The 21255-nt window shown below is 40.4% G+C and overlaps 1 protein-coding gene across 2 annotated transcripts; it reads left to right on the forward strand.

Annotated features, from left to right (window-relative positions):
- The first annotated feature begins 285 nt into the window (after nt 1-285).
- On the forward strand, nt 286-20372 carry smap2 (small ArfGAP2). 2 transcript variants are annotated; one of them, XM_020641846.2, is made up of 10 exons: nt 286-428; nt 530-808; nt 11744-11877; nt 13684-13848; nt 13999-14058; nt 14458-14515; nt 14716-14873; nt 15880-16060; nt 16195-16610; nt 16739-20372. In XM_020641846.2, exons 2-10 carry the CDS (start codon nt 703-705, stop codon nt 16862-16864), a joined length of 1404 nt encoding a protein of 467 aa, XP_020497502.1. In that variant the 5' UTR covers nt 286-428; nt 530-702; the 3' UTR covers nt 16865-20372. The 2 variants fall into 2 exon arrangements, with proteins under 2 accessions (XP_020497502.1, XP_065804283.1); XM_065948211.1 differs by having other exon boundaries at nt 353-808.
- Nucleotides 20373-21255: the final 883 nt, after the last annotated feature.

Raw genomic sequence — 21255 nt, forward strand, 5'->3', positions numbered from 1 at the left:
TAAGTCACAATACCAGATACTCTCTTTACAAATCGAGAAACACACTTTAAATAGTGTTACTTTTAAATCTGATAATACTTTTGGTTTTTCTTAACATGTAAATGAAAGTGTGCGTGTTTAAGGATGTTTGTGTGCGCGCGCACATGTGAGTATTTTAGCGAGAGAGAGAGGGGGGGAGAGAGAGGGAGAGAGAGAGGAGGAGAGAGAGAGAGAGGGAGGGAGAGAGAGAGGAGGAGAGAGAGAGGGAGAGAGAGAGAGAGAGGGGGGAGAGAGAGGGAGAGAGAGAGGAGGAGAGATAGAGAGAGAGAGAGAGAGAGAGAGAGAGGGAGAGAGAGAGGAGGAGAGAGAGAGAGAGAGAGAGAGAGGAGAGAGAGGGAGCTTTTCTGAGAGCTGCTGGAGTCAGTACCAATCAGAGATAGGTTTCAGATGTATGTTTAAATTACAATTGTATCTTATCAGTGTCATTGTGATTTTTTTTTTTTTTGTTGACTAGTGTATTTGCATCTCTAATAACCCGTATGGTTGGCAGGAAGGCAATCACCCCATCGCTGTGAAACAAACTCGCTCTGCTGTCCATCCAAGGAGGAAGAGGAACGGAGCACATCGCGCTGCACGCTGTGTGTTACTTCGCATTAGAGGCTATTTGACAAATAGCCGGCTCGGACTGTTTGGGGGGGTCTGTGGAGGAGGTGGACCGGTGCGATGATGACGGGGAAATCTGTGAAAGACGTTGACAGATACCAGACTGTCCTCAACTCTTTACTGGCACTGGAAGAGAATAAATTCTGCGCTGACTGCGAATCTAAAGGTGGGTGTCTTGATCATCTCCTCTGCCTGCAAACAGCCGACTCTCCTGCTCGTTTACTACGCTAGAAAATGCGGCATTGCATTCATCACCCATCGACCAATTAGGTTGTACAATGGTGCAAGACACGGGGCCACATCCTTACAAGGCTGGAGCGTGGCAGGCAGCTTCTTTTTTTTTAACATGACATTAATTAGGGTATCCATTAACACCATGTAGCCAATAGGTAAGGTTTGATGAGTAATTCTTCTCGTCTAAAATCATTCTTTGATGAGGGAGAAGTTGGAAACTATGAAATTTGTCCTCCACATGTCAAACATTACTTGGGCTAATTTACAAGAGCGCCTCTTAGAAATCTGATGCTCAGTGAACCCAAAACCACTGTTCTTTCAGAGACATAGAAACACTTAAATTGATTTTGAGTCACCCTGAACACATTGTTTCTGCATGGTGAGTGTTAATGGGAACAAGGGCATGCCTTACACTTAACAAAAGTGGACTACAACATTTCGACTTCATTGTGGCATTGTTATAGCTTTATGTATGCGACTTCTTGTAATTCCTTCAGCCTCAGTAATTACGTGTGGCAGACAATGGATCAGGGAAGTCATTGTTCTGACGTCACACTGTCCTTCATGTTTCTTTTTTTTTTATTCAAGGATGTCTATAACCTGCTGCAGTCAATCTTAAGATGTTTTATAGGATAATTTAACACATTAGAGTCGCCACACTGAGGCCTCGAAACTTTGCCATCATTTGCTATTTGCTAAACCAGATTTACTAAGATGCTGCTGGTGGTTGTGGGTCAACAGTAAACACTGCTGCTTTGGGAACAAATACACTGAGCTGGAGACTGAAACAACAAAGTGACTCTACACAATCTCTCTTAGTTTAACGCTCGGACTTACTGTCAATAAGTAAATTCCATATGTGACTTTAAAATGTTTTAAAGCATGCACGTTATGTAGGTCTGTACATCACTGCAGATAAAGTGCAATGCCACATAACAATCATTTGTGTCGAAAACCTATAGATGGTGAGTGATCAACTCCATTGTGTTGTTAGTAATGACAGAATATCATGTTGTAGAGAGTTGTGACATCATTTTTGTTTACTTGCAAATAACACCAGATTTTAAAGTCTACATCTGGAGTTTTTTTTTAAGTACTTTCATAATTAAATGTCTCAGTACCATTTGGTCCTCTTGATACTAATTCACAAACCTAGACTTGAGTTAACCTTGACCAGTCTAATACCAAGTACCTCACCATTACTAGTTTTAAAAAAAAAAGTATCACCATAACTACTTTAACCAACTTTTATTATCTTAAATGAACATTTCTACACACTGGTTGTGAAATGCTGCTAGCTCTGACCAATGTTACACTCTTTCCTAGAAGCACTCTGTTGTTTGTTGCTGCTCTAAAATACTGTCTGTGTATGAGAGCAATAAGAGGAAACAAGTTGCTTGTTTTTTGTTAGGCCTGCACAATATGAGGAAAAACATACTGTGCGTTAACATTGTTCAATGATGGCAGATATAACATGTGCTAAATAAACAAATGATAGCGTTTGCATAGTAGCTTTGCAGTTCCTGTGTCGTTCTGCTGTTGAGCATGTACACACTGTACCTGTGTTTGTAACACCATCTCCAAATAACTCAAAATATGAGGAAGTCAAGTTCTTTTTCAACAATAGGTCCTTATAAATTAGAGCCTGACCGATTCATCGGCCAGTCGATATCAGTTTATCCAGCAACTATCTGTAACAACTTATTTTATCTCTGACATGCGCTGATATTAGATTTATTTACCAGTCAAAAAGCATTTCATTTAAGTTTCATTGTTTTACAACAGCAGTTCTCTTTCACAACAGAGTGTGTTGTATGGATTACAACAAGCATTATCACTCCACTGTGTGGAGATTTTAGATTTCATAGATTTTAGAAAGATATCAGCCGATATATCAGTATCAGTATTTTTTTTCCCTCCCCAATATCGATATCAGCCCAGAAAATCTCATATCGGTCGTGCCCTATTACGAACGACATTTTCCTCTTCTCTCTTTCCCAAGCAAAGGTGCAAGCGAACCTCACCTTTGCAACCAAATTGTGTCTGTGAAACGGAGCTAGGGGCTTCATCTGATTGGCCAAATGGTATGAATGCATGGCCCACACATCCATTGCAACATTTGATAGGACAATCGTTTGCATGTAAGGGTGTAAATCCATGACACAAATGGTTGAACTAAGGTTTCCATATGTTTATTGTGCATGCTCATATCCTTATTCATTATGCAGCTCTTTTAACAGTATTCAAGCATCTCTACTATTGGTCTATTTGATGATTTATAGGATTCCATTGTGTGCGTTTGAAGTGGTTCTGTTGTCACTCAATGGCACTGCTGGTGTTAAGATTAATGAGATTGGCCTTTCCATGGCTTATCTGAGAAATGATTTAAGAGGACAGTTGAACGTCACTCAGTTTCCACCTCAGTCATAAATTCTCAAGAGCAGACCTTGAGTGTACCTAAATCAGTGCATGCTGTCAATCAGGTGAAACCCTTGGGATTCCTCATGAAAACTTCATGAATAGTATGAGTAGAGAGCTTCCCATAATAACTAAGGTTACATTTATTTTGTGGTGCATGGTTTCAGGTTCAGGGCTTCCTTAACAGACAGTTAGACTGTTGAGGAAATGGAAAAGAAAACAGCGTCAGGGGTTGACAAAACAGCACAAAGATGGTTTAAAACCCCCTTTGATCTGTTACAGCGCCTGCAAGAATACTTCTGCTTTATGACAGAGAGGGATGTAAGCTGTTAGCTTTTCTCTGGATTTAAGCTGTGTCACGGGCAAAGGTAAAACATTTCTAATATTTGATGCAAACATTTACACAGTAGAGACGTGTACATTTTGTGCCGGAACAATTCCGGTGTCCAGTCTTTGTCTGCATCTCTGTATTTCTTTCTGGTCGCTGTCAAATGCAGGGGAAAGTGATCTGAGGTGCTGATGCTGCACCACAAATATTTCATAAGAAACACTTAAGGGGTCAGGTGGCTGCCGAAAAAAAAAAGAGGCTCTGATGTAGAGAGAATTATTTATTACTAGCATCCTTGCATAACACAAAATATCATCACTACTCTGACTTGAATTAGTTATCCTAATGATGGTGATTTTGCATAAAGACATTTCTGAAATCGATTTTCTACACCGTTATTTTTATCCTGTTTTTTTTTTCTTAGCTTTTTTTTGTTCAACAAGCCATGTTGATAGACAATAGTGGGTTTGTGTAGTGTTTGTCTCTGGTTGGGATGACGTAATGGGAAGGTCTTGGATGGATATAATCAAGAGATGTAACAAGAACACAGTGAATACTTTGTTTAGTAATACAAGGTTTTTGTTTCAGTGCACATTGCCTTTGGATGCCTCTTATAATAAGACATAAATAGAACCTTCAAACATTGTTAGACTTCAAGCAAACACACTTGGAACTGTTCAGAAGTCAATAAAAAAGAAAAGAAAACTGTGATCAGACGCTTGCGGCTTTTCTGAGGAAGTGACTCTTTTAGAACTGCGGTCCAAGAGAGCACAGGAAATAAATCACAAGGTGCCATTTTTTTTCTTTTGTTTAGAGGTAGACTTTGTATATAAAAGAATGTGAATTTCTGTCATTACATTCTTTTTCTCACATTTTCAAACATGCACTTTTCAACCCATGCCTCTGCGTTGGCTCTTTTGATTGGCGTGACTTTTCTCTCTGAAACAGACGAGTCTAATTAGGCTGCAGAAGAGATTAGTGAAGAGCAGAAAATAGCAACCACACACACACACATGCATGCACATACCTGGAAAGCGGAGGTTCTACATAAGCTTTAGTCTCACTAATGTCTCTGTTATTCGTCTTTTACTTTTAATACTTATAATCCATGATATTTTTCTGACATTTTGGTTAAGAGAACATGTTCTGCATTTATTATTTCACATGTAAGTATGTCTCCACAAAGGTCACACATACACCGCAGCTCCCACCTCCTTGCATGTGACTGAGCTAATGTATCATATGACACTGTAATCTAGGTTTATGCTTGAAGAGAGGCATTTGTCCTCCTACCTGATTAGCAGTTTCCTGTTTTCAAATCTGTATGTGTTACTCGACCGTGCTTTACAGTAGTTGACGAGCACACACTCCTACTAATCCACACACGTGCACACACACACACATGTGCACACCTTTAAGAAGCATGCCTGCCCTCTAGTCAGGTGTTAGGCCATATGGTGGGTGATGAGGTTTTGGTGTAATCTTGTTTGCTTTGTCAGAGATTACTGCGCGTTTATCACCGGGCCTCCCTCCGGGTGATTGAGGAGGAAGTGGACATGCATATGGAGGGAAGTGCATGCTTACAACAAAACACGCAAAAACATATTAGCGGTTTTATCATGGCCATCAACTGAAGCGATAGCGCAGCAATTGAAACATGATCTCTGCTTTTTGACTGTGGTTTACTACCTGTGGTGCAACTTTCAGTCTCTTCCTCTGTACTGCAAGACGTGTATTCCTTTTTTTCATTACCACTTCCTCACAGTGTGTCTCTTCTACCGTAAATCCTTAAAACTGCCAGGAAATAACAATGTGATGGTGGAGAGAGGGCGAGGCGAGTGCATAATGTAGTCAACAATTCAACCTCTGGCTTCAGTCTCAAGGGGAAGCATGCATATGTGTGTGTGTGTGTGTGTGTGTGTGTGTGTGTGTGTGTGCTTGTGTGTGTTTCCATAAAAGCCTTCCTCCTTTATTGTCTCCATTGTAAGTGTGTTTACGTACACGCCTGGCCCTGATTGCCATGGTGATATCACCTGGCGATATCATGCCTTATCCCTGCGCCTCCACCTAGCCTCCCTCCTTTCAAATCTCATCCAATGAGAAGCCAGCATGATTTTCCTTTGAGACGAGGAGGTGATTGGCTGTTTGTGTCCCCTGACTGGCACAGAGGTTAGACTCCCGGAGAACAAAGGAGAAGGTGGCAGCATGGTTTCAGTCTTCAGTATACAGTACAACCTTGTGTGTATCTTTCTCTCATATACTGCCATGGCTGGCAGATGTTTGAGTAATATAAGTAAGTGTCATCCTCCAGTTTTGAAAAAATAAAGACAAGACAGATGTGTAAAAAACTGCAGTTCCTTGAATGTCCACTTGGAAAAGGCTCCAAAATCCAAGGATTCTTCATTAAGCCCCAAATTAACGTGCTCATTTTACAGCAGGAATGAACATATTTACAGTCTGGTACATAAAACAGTTTCGGTCTCTATGGCTTACATTTTTCTCAATATCGTATGCAAACATATTAGCAATTCTAGTACAATTATTTGCGTTGTAAAATGATTCATCACGGACGTTTAGTCTGGATTACTGTTTGTCACAGACTCATTGTCAAAGTTCCCTTTTTCATTTTTAGCACCCTACAGGATGGCATTAACATCTCTTATATTTATGTATTACTCCCAAGCAGCAACCTCCAGTGATGACAAGGGAAGCCAATATGAAAGTGCAAATAACTGTGGTTCCTTAGTTGTCCACTTGAGGCTAGCTTCCCAAACAAAGGACTTCCCAATAGGTCCCATGTTAAAATGCCCATTTGCACACAGCAGACATAAACATGTCTGCAGCAAGTTTAGTATTTAGAGCTAATTGGTAAATGTACTGTGGTTGATTTTGTTAACTATCTGTTGTAACTATATAACTGCCATGAGTTATACCACTTATGAGTTATTATAAGACATAATGACAGGTGAGAGCGATGTAGCTTTAGCTAAATCCTGTTACTGACCTTAAGCTGTCGGCTTTTTCCTGACTTTTTAATCTTGCTATCAACATGACTGGCTGGACGAGCCAGATGGGTGTGCTTCAGCAACCAAGAGCCACATTTGGCCTTCATCGACTCTGCGTCTTTGCCTTCTTTATAAGCCGGAAGTTAGCGTTAGCAGCGTTATAACGCCTCCTCAGAGACAAATGGGTGACGTCAACGAGAGTACGTCAATGTTTATACAGTCTCTATTTACAACATGCTATAGTTTTGTACTATTTAGCTCTAATAGCCAAACAACACAGACAAATGTACATTCAACACAATAAGCCTTTTGAAAGAATGAAATAATAACCACATTTATTACAATGAGTTAAAACCATTGTATTAGTAAAAGGCTTAAATGAAGCACAACATGATGAGCAAAAAGTGGGTTTAAGAGACTCTAAACTCTATAACAGCGATCAAGTGTCTTACTCATCTTTGGATGTATAACCCATTTAACTTGACTGACTCACCTGCAGCATCACAGTCGTGACTTTGCAATGTAACACAGATTGGTGGGTGTGTTTTAGTAAATTATCAATAGGGGTCCATCTCTTTTGCTCAGACTGGGACTGGGTCACTTGGTGGCCTCGGGGTTTATGGAGGGGTTTAGATGCTGAGGGGCTGAAGGATGGAGTGAGTGTACGATAGTGTGTGTTGTCTGGAGTGCGTAGGAGGATGCAGAATCCACTAATGACTGAGGCTCTGTGGATTATCTGGACACATGTAGAGAGCACCTTTTATCCTTGTGGGATATGGGCTAATGAGCCTTAGCTTTCTGTTTGTGCATGTGTGTGTGTGTGTGTGTGTGCATGTGTGTTGTTGTTTTTTTGGCATTATATTTAGTTTGTGGGGGACCATGTTGGTGCTGCATGGTGATTTGAAACATTGACTCTTGTGTTTTGGACATATGTTTCCCCAATCCAAAGGTAATTTTTGAGTTTCTCAGCAGTTCCTCTATTATACACTTTTGTTCCACATTGACTCAGGCTGTTGGAGCTGATCGAATCATGTGCAAGTGGAGTAAAAGCAGCTCAAAGCAGTAGAATTAGACAGGTGGCTTTGATTTTCTTCATCAATTAACTTAGTTTGTCTCGCCAAATATCCTGTTTTGTTGTCCACTTCCCCGGGGTCTTAAATGTGACGCTGTCTCCATTCAAATGAATGTGGAGCAAAAAAAACCTGGATAACAAACAGAGGCTTGGCAGAAAAAGGAAAAAAAAACGAAAATTAGGCAATACTGTGTTTATCTGTGTGCCTGGAGGAGAAAGAGAGAGAGCATGTGTGTGATATGCTATGAAAACATATTGCTGGTCAATTATCTGCATTTTATAATTATTCATCATCATGGACGATAGAGTACCATTGTCTTTAAGAGTTCAAAAACAATTGGGTGTGGTGAAAAACGGAGAGAGAGAGAGAGAGAGAGAGAGAGAGAGAGAGAGAGAGAGAGAGAGAGAGAGAGAGAGAGGGGAATGACATGCAGGAGAGGAGCCACAGGTCGGATTCGAACCTGGGCTGTCTGTTTGGAGGACTACAGCCTCCGTACATGGAGCATGCGCATTAACCGCGAGGCTTGAGGTTGTACAATCTCCCACATTCACATTTTTTTTACAGGCATTAACATTTACTGTCAGGGGATTACACAAGCGTCCTTTATTTATTCAGCAGAAAATTTCCCAAACATGTTTTAAATGGTTTTAACTTTACAACTCAACAAGTTTTGAGTTTGCTCATTGTTTTTTATGCAATAGTGAAAGGTGTAGGATCCAAAGGCTGCTCCGAAAAATGAATAAAAAAGCTTAATCTCACCGATACTGTATTGTATACATAATAAGTTGTGAGAAAAGAAATACACTGTTGTGGCTCTTAACACATAACAGTTTATTTGTAAAGGATGAAAGTTCATCATCTACTGGAAGAACCATCTTTGAAAGTGTTGAATTACAAAATGAATGCGGTCAATAAATGTCCTCATAAGTGTTGCAATACGACAGAGTGTGTGGGTGACTGAGTGACAGAGAGGTTAATTACGGCTCTCTGTTTGCGCTTGTTGTTCGTCATACTCCCCTCTTCATCCCAGCAGGTCATCAAACAGCTAAAAGTCCATCGTTTGATGACTCTAAAAATCCCCTCTTGTTTGTCTCTGTTCTTGGCTCTCGATCCAGCTCTGCCTTCCTCTCCCCTGATGTGCTTCAAGCCGCATGTTGAACAACCACAACCGCAGTCTGTTTATGCCAGGATGATTCATCAAGCTCCTATGAAAACCCACCTCTTTTGGGTAGTTTGCCCTAAAAGTCATTTGTAATAAATCTTTAACTACCTCAAAAGATGATGTTTGCGTTCTTTCTTTGATTACAAAAACAAGAAGAAGCTTGTTCTTTTTATTTTTTCAAACAGTTGAGAAACAGGACGCTGTAATGCAAACTCTTCAACACAGAAAATCTGATTTGTACAGATTTTTCCCTTGCAGCTCTCCTTCCATTTTTAGACGTCTATTCCACCTACTCTCATTCTGCTATATCTGTTCAAAGTACCTGGAGGTGTGCATTGTTGCTGGACAGACATGTTTTTATATGGGCTCCTTACTCAAGCTCTGCATTGATTGGAAACAGAGGTTACTGTGGTGCATTGTGCAGGAGTGATCGCTTTAAACAACTTCAACTTCGCCCTGCTTAGACCTGCATAGTATGTGCTTACACCAGTCGACACATGAACATACACGGGAACAGGAAACATATTGCAGTGAAACAAGAGTCTGCAGTCATGCTAACGGCTATGCAAGGTTTCATTTTGTCAGAGGAGAGCTAAGAGCTAAATGCTAACATCAGCATGTTCACAATGAGTGTTTACATTGTGATGATCAGCAGATTGAATGTTTAGTTAAAGTTAATCATTTTACATGTTCACTTGTGAAAATTGGTTTATAAGCACTTAATAGTGAATTTTGCAAGGAGAGAAATCTGGAAAAATGCCTGTTATTGTCATTGTACATTAACAGTTTGCTTTGCATCTTTTCAGAGAAAATATGAATGCCCAAATGCATTCACATTTTACACACATACTGTATAAAGTTAGAAAAAATAGCAAGACAAAAAGTGCATTCAGTGCAGTCTCAAGTGTTCAATGACCTTTTTTATAACAATATTATTGCACATATATTAGCATATTGGATAATATTGCACACTAATCATTATTGCACACTGTTTCCCACTGTATATGTTTATGCTGTTGACTTGTAAGTCCAGTTGTGTTAGGTGTTGGGGGTTTCGTATGGGTTAAGTTTGTATTTTAGCCTGGATGTATGATTATAAATCAAATTCAGCCCCATAATTATGCATAACGTCACTGTGTCCATCACACAGTTGATGATATATTTAAGAAAAGACTACAAAGGTCAACCTCGTGGTATGATAGAAAACGATAATTATAACTGTGAGCAAGAGATGCCAGACAGACAGGGGAGGATAGGAAGAGGGTAGTGCTGGTCGAATGGGTTGAGATAAGAAAAATGGCAGCCAGGAGGACATAGAGCAGCACTAGAACGAGGATGAAGAGGAAAAACTAATTCCAGTGTTCTGGGAGTTCAACACAATTGACAATCTCTCTCTTCCTCTGTGTTGGTGCCAATGTTTACAGCAGTTAAGCTGGCTTTGCTGAGTAATTCTGCTATTATGAGCCGGCATGACAGCTAATGCTGCAGCCAGACAGGCGCAGGATGATGGACACGCACTGTCTGTCTAGTGACTGTGCGTTTATTTTATTCTGTTTATGCTCTTAGTACTTCAATTTGCTTTTGTGCCCATTGGTGTCTTTCTATTTTGTAATCTATAAAGGTGCAGCCTGCAAACTAGGCAACCTAGGAATAAATCAAAACAAACTGCTGGTCTTGTGCTTGCCTTTTAACAATGCATGAACCCATTTGGCAGTAGTTCAGGATGCATCCAAGACAAGAGGCTACTTTTTCACTCTGCAACCAGACAGTGTTTCCGCAGCTTGCAGAAAGAAGAAGGACTTGCATGTTTGTCTTCTCAAACTTCCTCTTTCATTTGCATGGCTTCTCTTAAACAATGCACCATGACTTGGTTGGTTGTGAGGAAATGTCCAATCCAAATCGAAAAACTGCTCTCCCACCTAGTGGCGAAAGGGCCAAAGTGCAACCACTTGCAGAAAGGTTGCCAGCAAGGACTCGTGGAGAAGATGAGTGGAGAGATGGAGACAGAGGACGAGAGTGGTTCAGCTGGTTCAGAGAGCGGGCAGGGGAGGAGGGAGCAGAATAAAAAGATGGAGGACACAGAAGTGGAGGAGGAGGAGGAAGAGGAGGAGGGGCAAGAAGAAAGGGAGATGTAGGAAGAGATGAGAGGGGAAAGCTCCAGGATTCTCTTTGAAGCTGACTCTATTCTCTGAAGAGGAAAGTTGCGTAATTCTGGCAGAAAAATAGCCTGACAGTGTTTTTATTTTTGCCCTCTAAGAGTTGTCTGTTCAGGAAAGTGTCCTCACAGCTCTGCAGACAGAAGGGAGATACACAGATGTGAACATTACACAACGTAAAATTAAAATCTATAGAGCACGGGGTACACAGCACCCAAATGCAATTATGCACACATACAAGAAGGACAAAATGTCCCACTCTGAAATCCACGCACCCACATACACAGGCTCATGACCAAATGAGTAATCTTCCCTGCAGGTATCCAGGCTCTGAGTGTGTAAGTGTGTGTTTAAGTGTGTGTCTGTGTGTGTTTGTGTCTGACTTTCCACTCCCCCACTCTCCTCTCAGTCTCAGCTATGTAGGCTATCATTCCTATTGGTTCCCATTATGTGTCAGGGCAGCGGATGACTTACACAGGATTAGATGTGTTCCCAGCTGAATTCAAACTCATAATTGAATTTCAGGCTTGTCAGTCTTTAATTGGACTAAAATATATTTTTCTCGTCATTTCTCAGCCTTTCAAAGGTTGATTCTTCCGCTCTTTAACTCTCCTACATTAACTCTGGATCTTTATTAATTTCTTTTCTTCTGATCTGTTGCCTGATGTCTTTATTGGCCCTCTGTTGCTCACATATATTTCACTCTGCTCTCTTCTCTCTGGCAGGTCCAAGATGGGCATCCTGGAATTTGGGCATCTTCATTTGTATCCGCTGTGCTGGAATCCACAGAAACCTGGGGGTCCACATCTCCAAAGTCAAGTCTGTGAATCTGGACCAGTGGACGCAGGAGCAGGTCCAGGTAAAAGGTCACAGCACACATTCAAAGATTCAAGATGGCGACATTTGCTGCATGCTAATATATCGAACAATATGTCATGGGTCTAACAAGCAGTACATGTGGTTTCCAAAAATATGAAAGTGATACATACAGTGTATGGTTATTGTATTCATTTATGTTAGTCAGCATCAGTCATAATGTTTTTCCTTAAAGTTTTCATTGCTCCTAATATATAAGGCTTCTAATGGTTGCTAATGGGAAAGTTAACTATAATCATAATCTATTATAATCTATATTAATAGCTACAAACTGTGTAATGTTACAACATGTGTCATTGTTGACTATACTGTGAGCGAAAAAGTGAACCTCATGTTTGTATGAGAGGAGACGGAGCAAACCTGCATCAAATCAGAAAGACAAATTTAAGGCTGCCAAGAACTAAAAAATGAAAAAAATAAATAAATAAATTAAATAAAAATACAGGACGGCTCCAATCTGGTTCAAAATAACACACAAGTATACGTCAATAGAATATAGAGGGCGGCTGTGACTCAGTGGTAGATTTAGTTGTTTTTCAATCGATAGGGTGGGAGTTTGATCCCCAGCTCCTGCGGCCACATGTCCGGTGTGTCCTTGGGAAGGAGCAGACTCTGCCGTTAGTGTGTCACCTGCGGCGTAAATGCACTTTGAATAGTCAGAAGACCAGGAAGTCCATTTACCATATGCTAGAAAAAAAATAGTTTATGTTTTCAGTCACTAATTCCAAATGTAAAGAACAAAAACAAAAAATGCATTTTCAAAACAGAACCAAAGCCAAAATAGTTAGAAGACAAAAATATCCCCCTAAAATTAGCTTAGCTTAGCTTAGTCTAAGGACTGGAAAAAGTACTTGTTTGCATTCTGATAGCACCAAAAAATGGCATTGGAAATCGCAAGCTCCTAGAATCCAATCTTGGAATAATGAGAACTTGTCAATCATATACAAAGTACATAAACATACTTACATACTGGTAGTAAGACTAACTTTATTAAACAAACTTTAAGCCCACTTTATAACTGGTACCAGTAAATGTTCTTTGACCACAGAGTAGGTGTGTGTCCGGTTTTCTTCTACAGTAGTAATAGAGGAAGTTCTATAAGAACAATAATTTCTACTTTCGCTGCTGTGTAGAAATAGTTCCTAGAATTCACTGCGCAACTCTTTCTATCTTACTGCTTCTTTCCTCCTCCTGCCCAATTTCTCCTCCCTTGTTCCCTGTAGTCTTGTTTTCTTCCATAGTACTTTCAGTTAAGTGCCAATATGTCTTGCTTTGCCAGACCTATTTCCATACTTGTTTAGCACTGTGTTGCAGATAGTAGCTATTTAATTAGGTGACTCAAAGTGTATTCATGCTGTTAATTGCAGGCTTTTATTTTTTACATCATACCCAAATTAAACAAAATCTTGTGTTAGGAATGACCACCAGTCAGAGAAATATTATTTTTCTGAATGCAGGACAATCTAACAAAAAGGATTGGTTGCTGCAGACACAGGCCATATTCTGAATATTTGCACATACACATACAGTAGAGAAGGAGACACTTTCTTATTAGTATGCTGTACAGCTTGTCAGAGTCTGACAGGCAAGAATGTAAGCATTATGCTTCCCAGTGAGATTTTCCCTACACTCAGCATCTTTATTTTAGTCTCTTACAATAAAAAAATCACACTGTTTTATCAGCATGCCTCCCCCACAGGCTGGAAATAAGGCCTTGGATATTAAATCATTCTTTTATTACCCTGCTTCACAATGAGAAATGGTTTGTCATGTGTTTCGCTGTCACCAGTGTGTTCAGGAGATGGGAAATGCCAAAGCCAGACGCCTGTATGAGGCTTTCTTACCCGAGTGCTTCCAGAGGCCTGAGACGGACCAGTCTGCAGAGATCTTCATCAGGGACAAGTACGATAGGAAGAAGTACATTGATAAGGTCATTGACATCCAGATGCTCAGGGTAAGTCCTCACATACACTTGTGAGCTTATGTCTCAGACAGAAACAGCAGAAATAACAAGTGAATATTTCTAGTCTAGTCTCCCCTGAACAAGGCCACTCCACTAAAATTGTCTGCTTGCTGAACAAAACCTTTTATTGTGTCTTTACAGAAAGAAAAGAGCTGTGACAACATACCCAAAGAGCCAGTGGTGTTTGAGAAGATGAAATTGGTGCGTTTGCAAAACCTCAAAGTTGACACTTGCGCTTGTTTCATCAAAACATTTATTCAGCGGCAGTGAAATTGAAGCTTTATTTTTTTCTTGATATATTTATACTTTTTGTATATGTCCAGACTGCTTAGGAACAGGGCCTTAAGAGTTTTAAAAAAACAACAAGTAGACAGGGTTTGAGTCAGTGAGGAGAAGGGGACACCAGGTATATCTCAAAGAGATTAGAATGTCAGCAAGCAGGGGGAAAGTGGGAATAAATCTGATGGGTTTTTTTTTTGTTTGTTTTTACGAGAGTGGGATTGTCATTTCAGCATGAGAGAGTCTGCAGAAAAAGGATTGTGCTCATTCGTCAATTCAGACATGCGGCATTCATTCTGCCGACTTTCTATGTTATGACAGAAAAAAGACGCCAGCCCGAAGACAAATACCCAGTGTCTAACTGACCTGCTTGGATTAGGTATTGCACCTCACACCCAACATCCATTGTAGCTAGAAATATAAGTGCCTCCAATACTTTTGTTACTTATTTGTTTTTTTTAGAGGCAAGTACGCAAACAAAACACAAAGGTTGACTATTTGAATTATGATAAGATAAGAAGTTATTGACAGGTTACATTGGAAATAATCATTATAATGCTTCCATCTACCCTCCATTAGATGCCCCTGCTCCCTGCCATGCGGTGTCTAATGGTGGAGGATGTGTTCCAGACAGTAATAAGAGCCCAGCGGTGTCCAATCCAACTCTGGCACACTCTGCGCTGGATCTCTTCAGCTCCCTGCCAGCACCCTCCTCTGCGTCCTCCTCTAAAACCACGGTGGGAGATAACACACCGTACATACTGTACTCTGTCTGCTCTCCACAGAGCCTTTATTATCTTAGGCATGCTAGCAGCGGGGCTCTACGGGGATGGCAGTGTGGATTTAATAGGCTGTCAAACACTTTGGTCTTGACTGCAATGCCTCAACAACTTCTATATGGATTGCTATAATTCTTTCTACAGACATTATTAATGAAGGATAAATGTTACTCAATTTGCCAATCTTATCCTTGTTTTGTTTTTTTTAATTGTCATCTGTTTATTGGACGGATTGAAAATAAGCTCAGATGTTCATGTTCCCACCAGGATGAGTGGCAAACATGTAGGAATCCTACTTTTTATCTAGCCATGGCATGACATTCAATTTCAATTAGTCATTTATAGCCAAATAATAATAATAAGTAAAAGGCAAGCGCAATAGCCCCGGATGAACTTTGGTTAGGCCAATTAGCTTATAGTAGCATGTTTGCAACATCATCAAAAATATGTTAGAATGCCAAAGTTGGCATTGAGGTCAAAGCACCACTGTCCCTTAGTTCATAGATGAATTACAGAAAGGAATAGGGTGGGGGGGGGGATAGACCACAAAGACCACAAAGAAATATAAAAGCTACCCAGGGAGGAAAAGCAACAACATGGATCATCGATACACCAATGAACTCTAAAGATAAGAAAGAAGATCAAGGCAATAAAAAACATAATTACAAGATACATGCATGTCTTTTTGTGACATAGGAGGGTTGGGATCTTTTATATTTTTGTGCCCATGCAAAGTCACTTTGTCCTTTAATCTGCTAATACCCAAATATGTTCTCATGGTGCTAATTGCAGGTACCGAGACTTTTCGTCCACGTTAAATCTGTGTTTGTAGCATGCTATCTTTCCCCCCTTTGTCACCCTTGCTTATATTCTTTTCGAAGATAACTGAATCCTCCCTCCCTTTTGTCGCACTCTCCTTTCTTACTGTCTACCCCCCACCCCATCCCTGATCTCGCCTCTCCAGCCTGTTTCCAATTCCATGCCTCAGAACAGAGTGACTGCCTCGGTGCCTGAAAACCTCAGTCTGTTCCTGGATCCTGCTCGCAAAGGAGAGGGGGGCACTGTCAAGAAGCTGTCCAAGGACTCTATTCTCTCCCTGTATGCCTCCACCCCCTCGATACATGCCAGCAGTATGGCTACTCACGGTGAGAATTGGAGAAATGTCTGTCAAATGTTGGTTTCTCCATGTGTTATTGACTCTTGAATTTGCATCAGATATTCCTTATTGGTTGCCAAAATGGCATCCTTCCTTCTGTATGTTTTTTTTTATTTTCAACAGGCTTGTATATGAACCAAATGGGATATCCGACACACCCGTACGGATCGTACCATTCTTTAGCGCAGGCAGGTGGAATGGGAGGTGCCATGATGACATCTCACATGGCCGTGATGGGGCAGCAACAGGGAGGCATGATTGGAGCTCAACAGAATAGCATGATGGGACAGCAAAATGGCCTAATGGGTGCCCAGGGCGTCATGGCTCAGCCTGGGGGTGTTATGTCGTCACCCTACATGACCCAGGGCATGATGGGACATCAGCAGAATGGGATTATGGGACAGCAGCAGAGCAGGATTATGGGACAGCAGCAGAGCGGGATGATGGGACAACAGCAGGTTGGAGGTGTTGCCGCATTACCTCATCAGCAGGTGTATGGAGTGCAACAAGCCCAGCAGCTACAGTGGAACCTGACTCAGGTGTGTGTCTGTGTGTGTGTGTGTGTGTGTGTGTGTGTGTGTGTGTGTGTGTGTGTTTGTTTCTGACCATATTAACTTTAAAGTGGAAAAACATTGTTTTATACCAAAGTGTGTTTTATGGCTTTCAGGTGACTCAGCACATGGCAGGCGTGAATGTGTACAACACCAATGGCATGACGGGATATAGCAGTCAACACATGGGAGGCTCAACAGCTCCAAGCTCAGCACACATGACAGCTCACGTTTGGAAATGATCTCATCCGTCCTGAAGGTGGTGTAACGCCAATTTGCCACAAAAAAGAGGAGAGCTGAGTAGTAGGAATCTGTGAATTAGACTCCCCAAGAGATATTTCCTAATACAAGGGAGGAGCAGGAGGAGGAAGAGAAGACAGGTGTGAAGAATAATAAGGTTCAGGAAACCATTGCTACCTCTCTCTTTCTCTCTCCTCTCTGCCCATGCGTCCTCTTCTCGTCTTTTCCATGGCCATGTTTTGCATATCTCCGTGCTTGCCTTCAATACATTTTCTCAAAACAACCAAGACAACAGGGTTCAAATGTTCACTGTTGAGGAGTATATTTCCCTCTTTGTACTTTTAGCCCAGCACATTTGCTCTTTATGGGTGTCACTGACTGCTTGATTTAAAAAAAAAAACAGTTGTTGTTTTACTTTTAGAGTTTTTAGAGTTTTTCATATTTGGTCAAAATCAGACAAGACAAGAGGTTAGTCTATGAAAACTCAATTGGTTGATGGCATAGTCTGCATACAAAGATGGACGACATGACAGCTCCCCAAAAGTAAAACCAAAACATTTTGAGCTCTCCCAATTGATTGGCTGCAACACAGGTCATAAGGCCCGCCTCCTCCATGATAAAAGATGGTCAATGAAGACTTAAGTCACATCCTTTTTTTTTTCAAGCACAGTGTCTGTAACTATGTTCTTATTGTGCTGAGTGTGTTTGTTTCAGAAGTTTAGTTTGTATCAGTTATTTGATGCTATAAAAGAGGTCAAATTCAATGATTGACAACTCTGTCAGCAAATGCGGCTCCTGCGGTGCGAGAGGAACCTTTTTAAGAACATGAACAATAGAGTCATTAAACTTTCCATAACTGTGAGTGTCCTCTTCAAAACCGATACAAGAATCTGTTCTGCTGTAGACGGTACCAGCCTGAAGGATCTCTGTCGTTTTATCACTTAAAAAGTTAAATGAATGTTTTGGTTATCAGAAGGAGCAGGACGTCATAACCATAGCAAAGTATCCTGCACAGACTCCAACACCAAACCAGCGCAATATGTCAGTGCCTGTCCAGCAGGTAATTTGGCTTCACTTTTGTACAACGGTAGGGGGTGAAGGTGCTACGTCCATCTTTATATACAGTCTATGATTGACGTGCTTGAACAGTGACATTCAAGAACAAGGCTAATGTTAGCTTTAGGACACGTCTCATCAAGTCTTTTTTTTGTAAGAGGATGTCAAAAGTTTAAGTGTTAAAGGTCACATATTATGCTCCTTTTCAACAAGTTTAAATGCGTCTCTAAGGTCCTCAAAACATGTCTGTGAAGTTTCTCGCTAAACACCCACTCTGATCCTGTGTTTCATCATGCCTATAAACCCATCTGAATCAGCCCTGCTCAGAACAGGCTGTTTCTGTGTCTGTAGCTTTAAATACAAATGAGATGTGTCTTACCACGCCCCTCTCTGGAAGGTCCTGGGTGGCTTGGACTTTCTCGCTCCATGCCCTATTGTTGACGGTGAGAAGGCAGACTCAGATGGCAGTGTCATCCACCTGGGGGAGGGGTTACTGCCCCCTTGTGATGTCATGAAGGGAAAAGTCTCCAAATGGCCTGTTTGAGCACACATTTTCTAAAAAGTGGAGCAGACAAAAGACGCAGAGGATGGCCTTTTCTCATAATTGGATGGTTTTTAGACAGACTTGAGACACTTATTAATGTCAGAAAAACATAGCAAAGTCTATTTTGCATAATATGTGACCTTTAAGCGTATTAAAGGTACATTTTTAATAAAAACGATATACACCTTACTGAATAATTTTATAACTATCCATATCTACCAATATTATTGTTAAGAAAATCCCTTTAAGTTTTGATATGTTCTTAGATTCTTAGTGTCTCACAAGTTAAAGCAGCTACAGCTCTTAATGATGATGTCTTCTACTCAAGTCACTGAGGGCTTATGTAAGAATTAATATTGGGAGACCAAAGACGAATGCTAGCTTTACTATGGTTGTGCAGTATTCTAGTGCTTTGCTACAGCCTGTGTAACCACTTAACTAGTGATACGTAGAACATTCAAATCCTCAGTCCTTTATAACTATTATACAAACTAATGTTAAGGCATATCAATCACTGTGCTATATCCTCAGCAAAGGATGGGACACTTCAAAGTCACTTGCATGCAGTGTGATCATGTAAACGTGGAGTTAAAGCTACACACCTCAAGTTAATCTACCTTGTACAATAGAGGCCTCAAATAACGTTGAATGTCTGTAAATTAGAATGTATTTGAGGGAAAGTGACATTTCAAGGTGCGATATCAGACATGTTTCAGATTCTTCCACTGAATTGCATGAAGAGAATGTGTTTTTGTACGTACTGTATCTTCATTAAGATATCCGAATGTGTATCTCTGAATGTTTCTCTCTAAAAAAAAAAACAGACCAAGACCAACAAAACATCTCGGTGAATGTGTGTCCATGAATGTTTTCATGACCGTGAACTGCACTAACCCAAGGGTGTTGCTTGGGTGTGTTTGTTTTTTTGATATTCTATGACTCTTGTCAAACATTGCGCACTCCTGTCCCTTGAATGTTCTGTGCTAAACAGTGGACTTTCTGATTTTGGGGAACGGTTCTGTTCAGTTTTAATGTAACTGTCTTGCCGTCAAGATGGCAGAAACTGGGACCAGGTTTACAATTTGGCCAAACCACATTGTGAATGTACGACCAAAATCTGTCACCCCCTCATGTTTATTTAACACTTCTTCGTCCTCTCCGTTGAAAGACTTTGCTATTTCTAAATACTGTACGTCTGTTTTCATGAAATGCATGAAGCCACTAGTGTAAATAATCTCAGTCTTTCCATTGTATAACACCAAGGCAATCTGGTAAAAGTTATAAATTAACATCATATAAGATTCATAGCATACTAAGAATTGTATTGATTGCTGCCAACATATAAGGAGTAAAGCCTTTAAATCCCAGAAACTTATCGATTCCTTCCTGGGGTTTGTTTGTTTTTTTTCATTTGAGCTTATTCTGATATTTGAGGCAAAAGTGTGGTGGCAGCAGCAGTCACCATGTCTGCTGAGAGCAATATCACCAGACGACAATGTGTCACTCTGCACTGTGACAGCAGATCTGTCAGCTATAGAGATGAGAAGCTTCTGGTACAATCAGCCAAAGGTCCATCTCTAAGGCTTCAACAGAGCTTTTTTCATTTTGTAAAAACTTCAACTTTAGGTCGCATATATTTTCTGTGAAATAAGAGCAAATGACTGAATGTATCTTTTTTCGGTATTTTGTCAATCAAGACAACGTGTCCTTTATTCTTTATCAGAATATCTCTGTATATTGTTTCTAAAACAAGGTTGATGAACATTGACCATTCTGTATATTAGTTCTGCTTTGCCCTGTTTGATTTCATGTTCGTACAAACTAGTCATTCACATTTAAGAATATGTCTGTAACAAACAATACTTGTCTGTGAATATACAGTAAACAAAATAAATATTGTTTTGATTAAAGTACGTGTATCTTGCATTGATTTCAAATGTTGATTAAAAATGTTTAATACGATTATTTTGGACCCAGTTATAAAAATTGTTTTAAAAACGTGCAAAAATATTTTGCACTTCCGCCATTGGCTTCATTTTTCAAGACCTGAGGTTGCCGCTCGGTTCGAATCGGACCAGTGGCTCCTTTTTCTGCATGTCATTCCCCAATCTCTCTCCCCCATTTCTGACCCTAGCCACTGTCCTTTCTCTAAATAAAGGCATAAAAAAGCCTCAAAATAAACCTTGAATAAAAAGAAATCCAAGCTTGTAGCTAATTATAGAGCAGTTCCAGATTCAAACGGCTATAATCAACATTTCTGAGTCAGTGCATAAATTGTTCAATAGGAGACTCTTTCTGGGTGAAGCAGTCATTACTCAGCGGTTCCTCTCAGCTCAACAAAGCTTCTTCATAATTATCAGCTGATTCTTTTGTTGGCAGATTGTTTTTAGTTCACTCTTGTGACTTAAGAGTGTCATTTTCTTTGATACAGCAGGCAGCTGTTAAAAGCTAAAAAAAAACAATTTCGAAAAAATCCTGGTAAATGGTAAGCAACTAACAGGTTGTGCTGGAGAATATAAGGAGAGCAAAACAAGGTTAAAGAGCGTTAACAATGGCAAAAAACATACAACCCAGAATCCATTTTTTGGCTGCAGTGCACCTGCTGATACACAGGACATGTTAGTCACTTCCCCGTGTAAATAAGTCTATTATTTCAGTGTTTGCTAATTCTGACTTCTGCCCCCAAGTGGCCGAGAAGTCAGCTGCTTAAGAATGAAGGGAAAAAGTCAGTGGATGATGTATAAATGAACATGTTTCAGGTTGACAAGGTAAAAACACAAATGAGACAATTGG

The sequence above is a fragment of the Labrus bergylta genome, chromosome 19, assembly GCF_963930695.1.
Source record: "Labrus bergylta chromosome 19, fLabBer1.1, whole genome shotgun sequence".
NCBI classification, from domain to species: domain Eukaryota; kingdom Metazoa; phylum Chordata; class Actinopteri; order Labriformes; family Labridae; genus Labrus; species Labrus bergylta.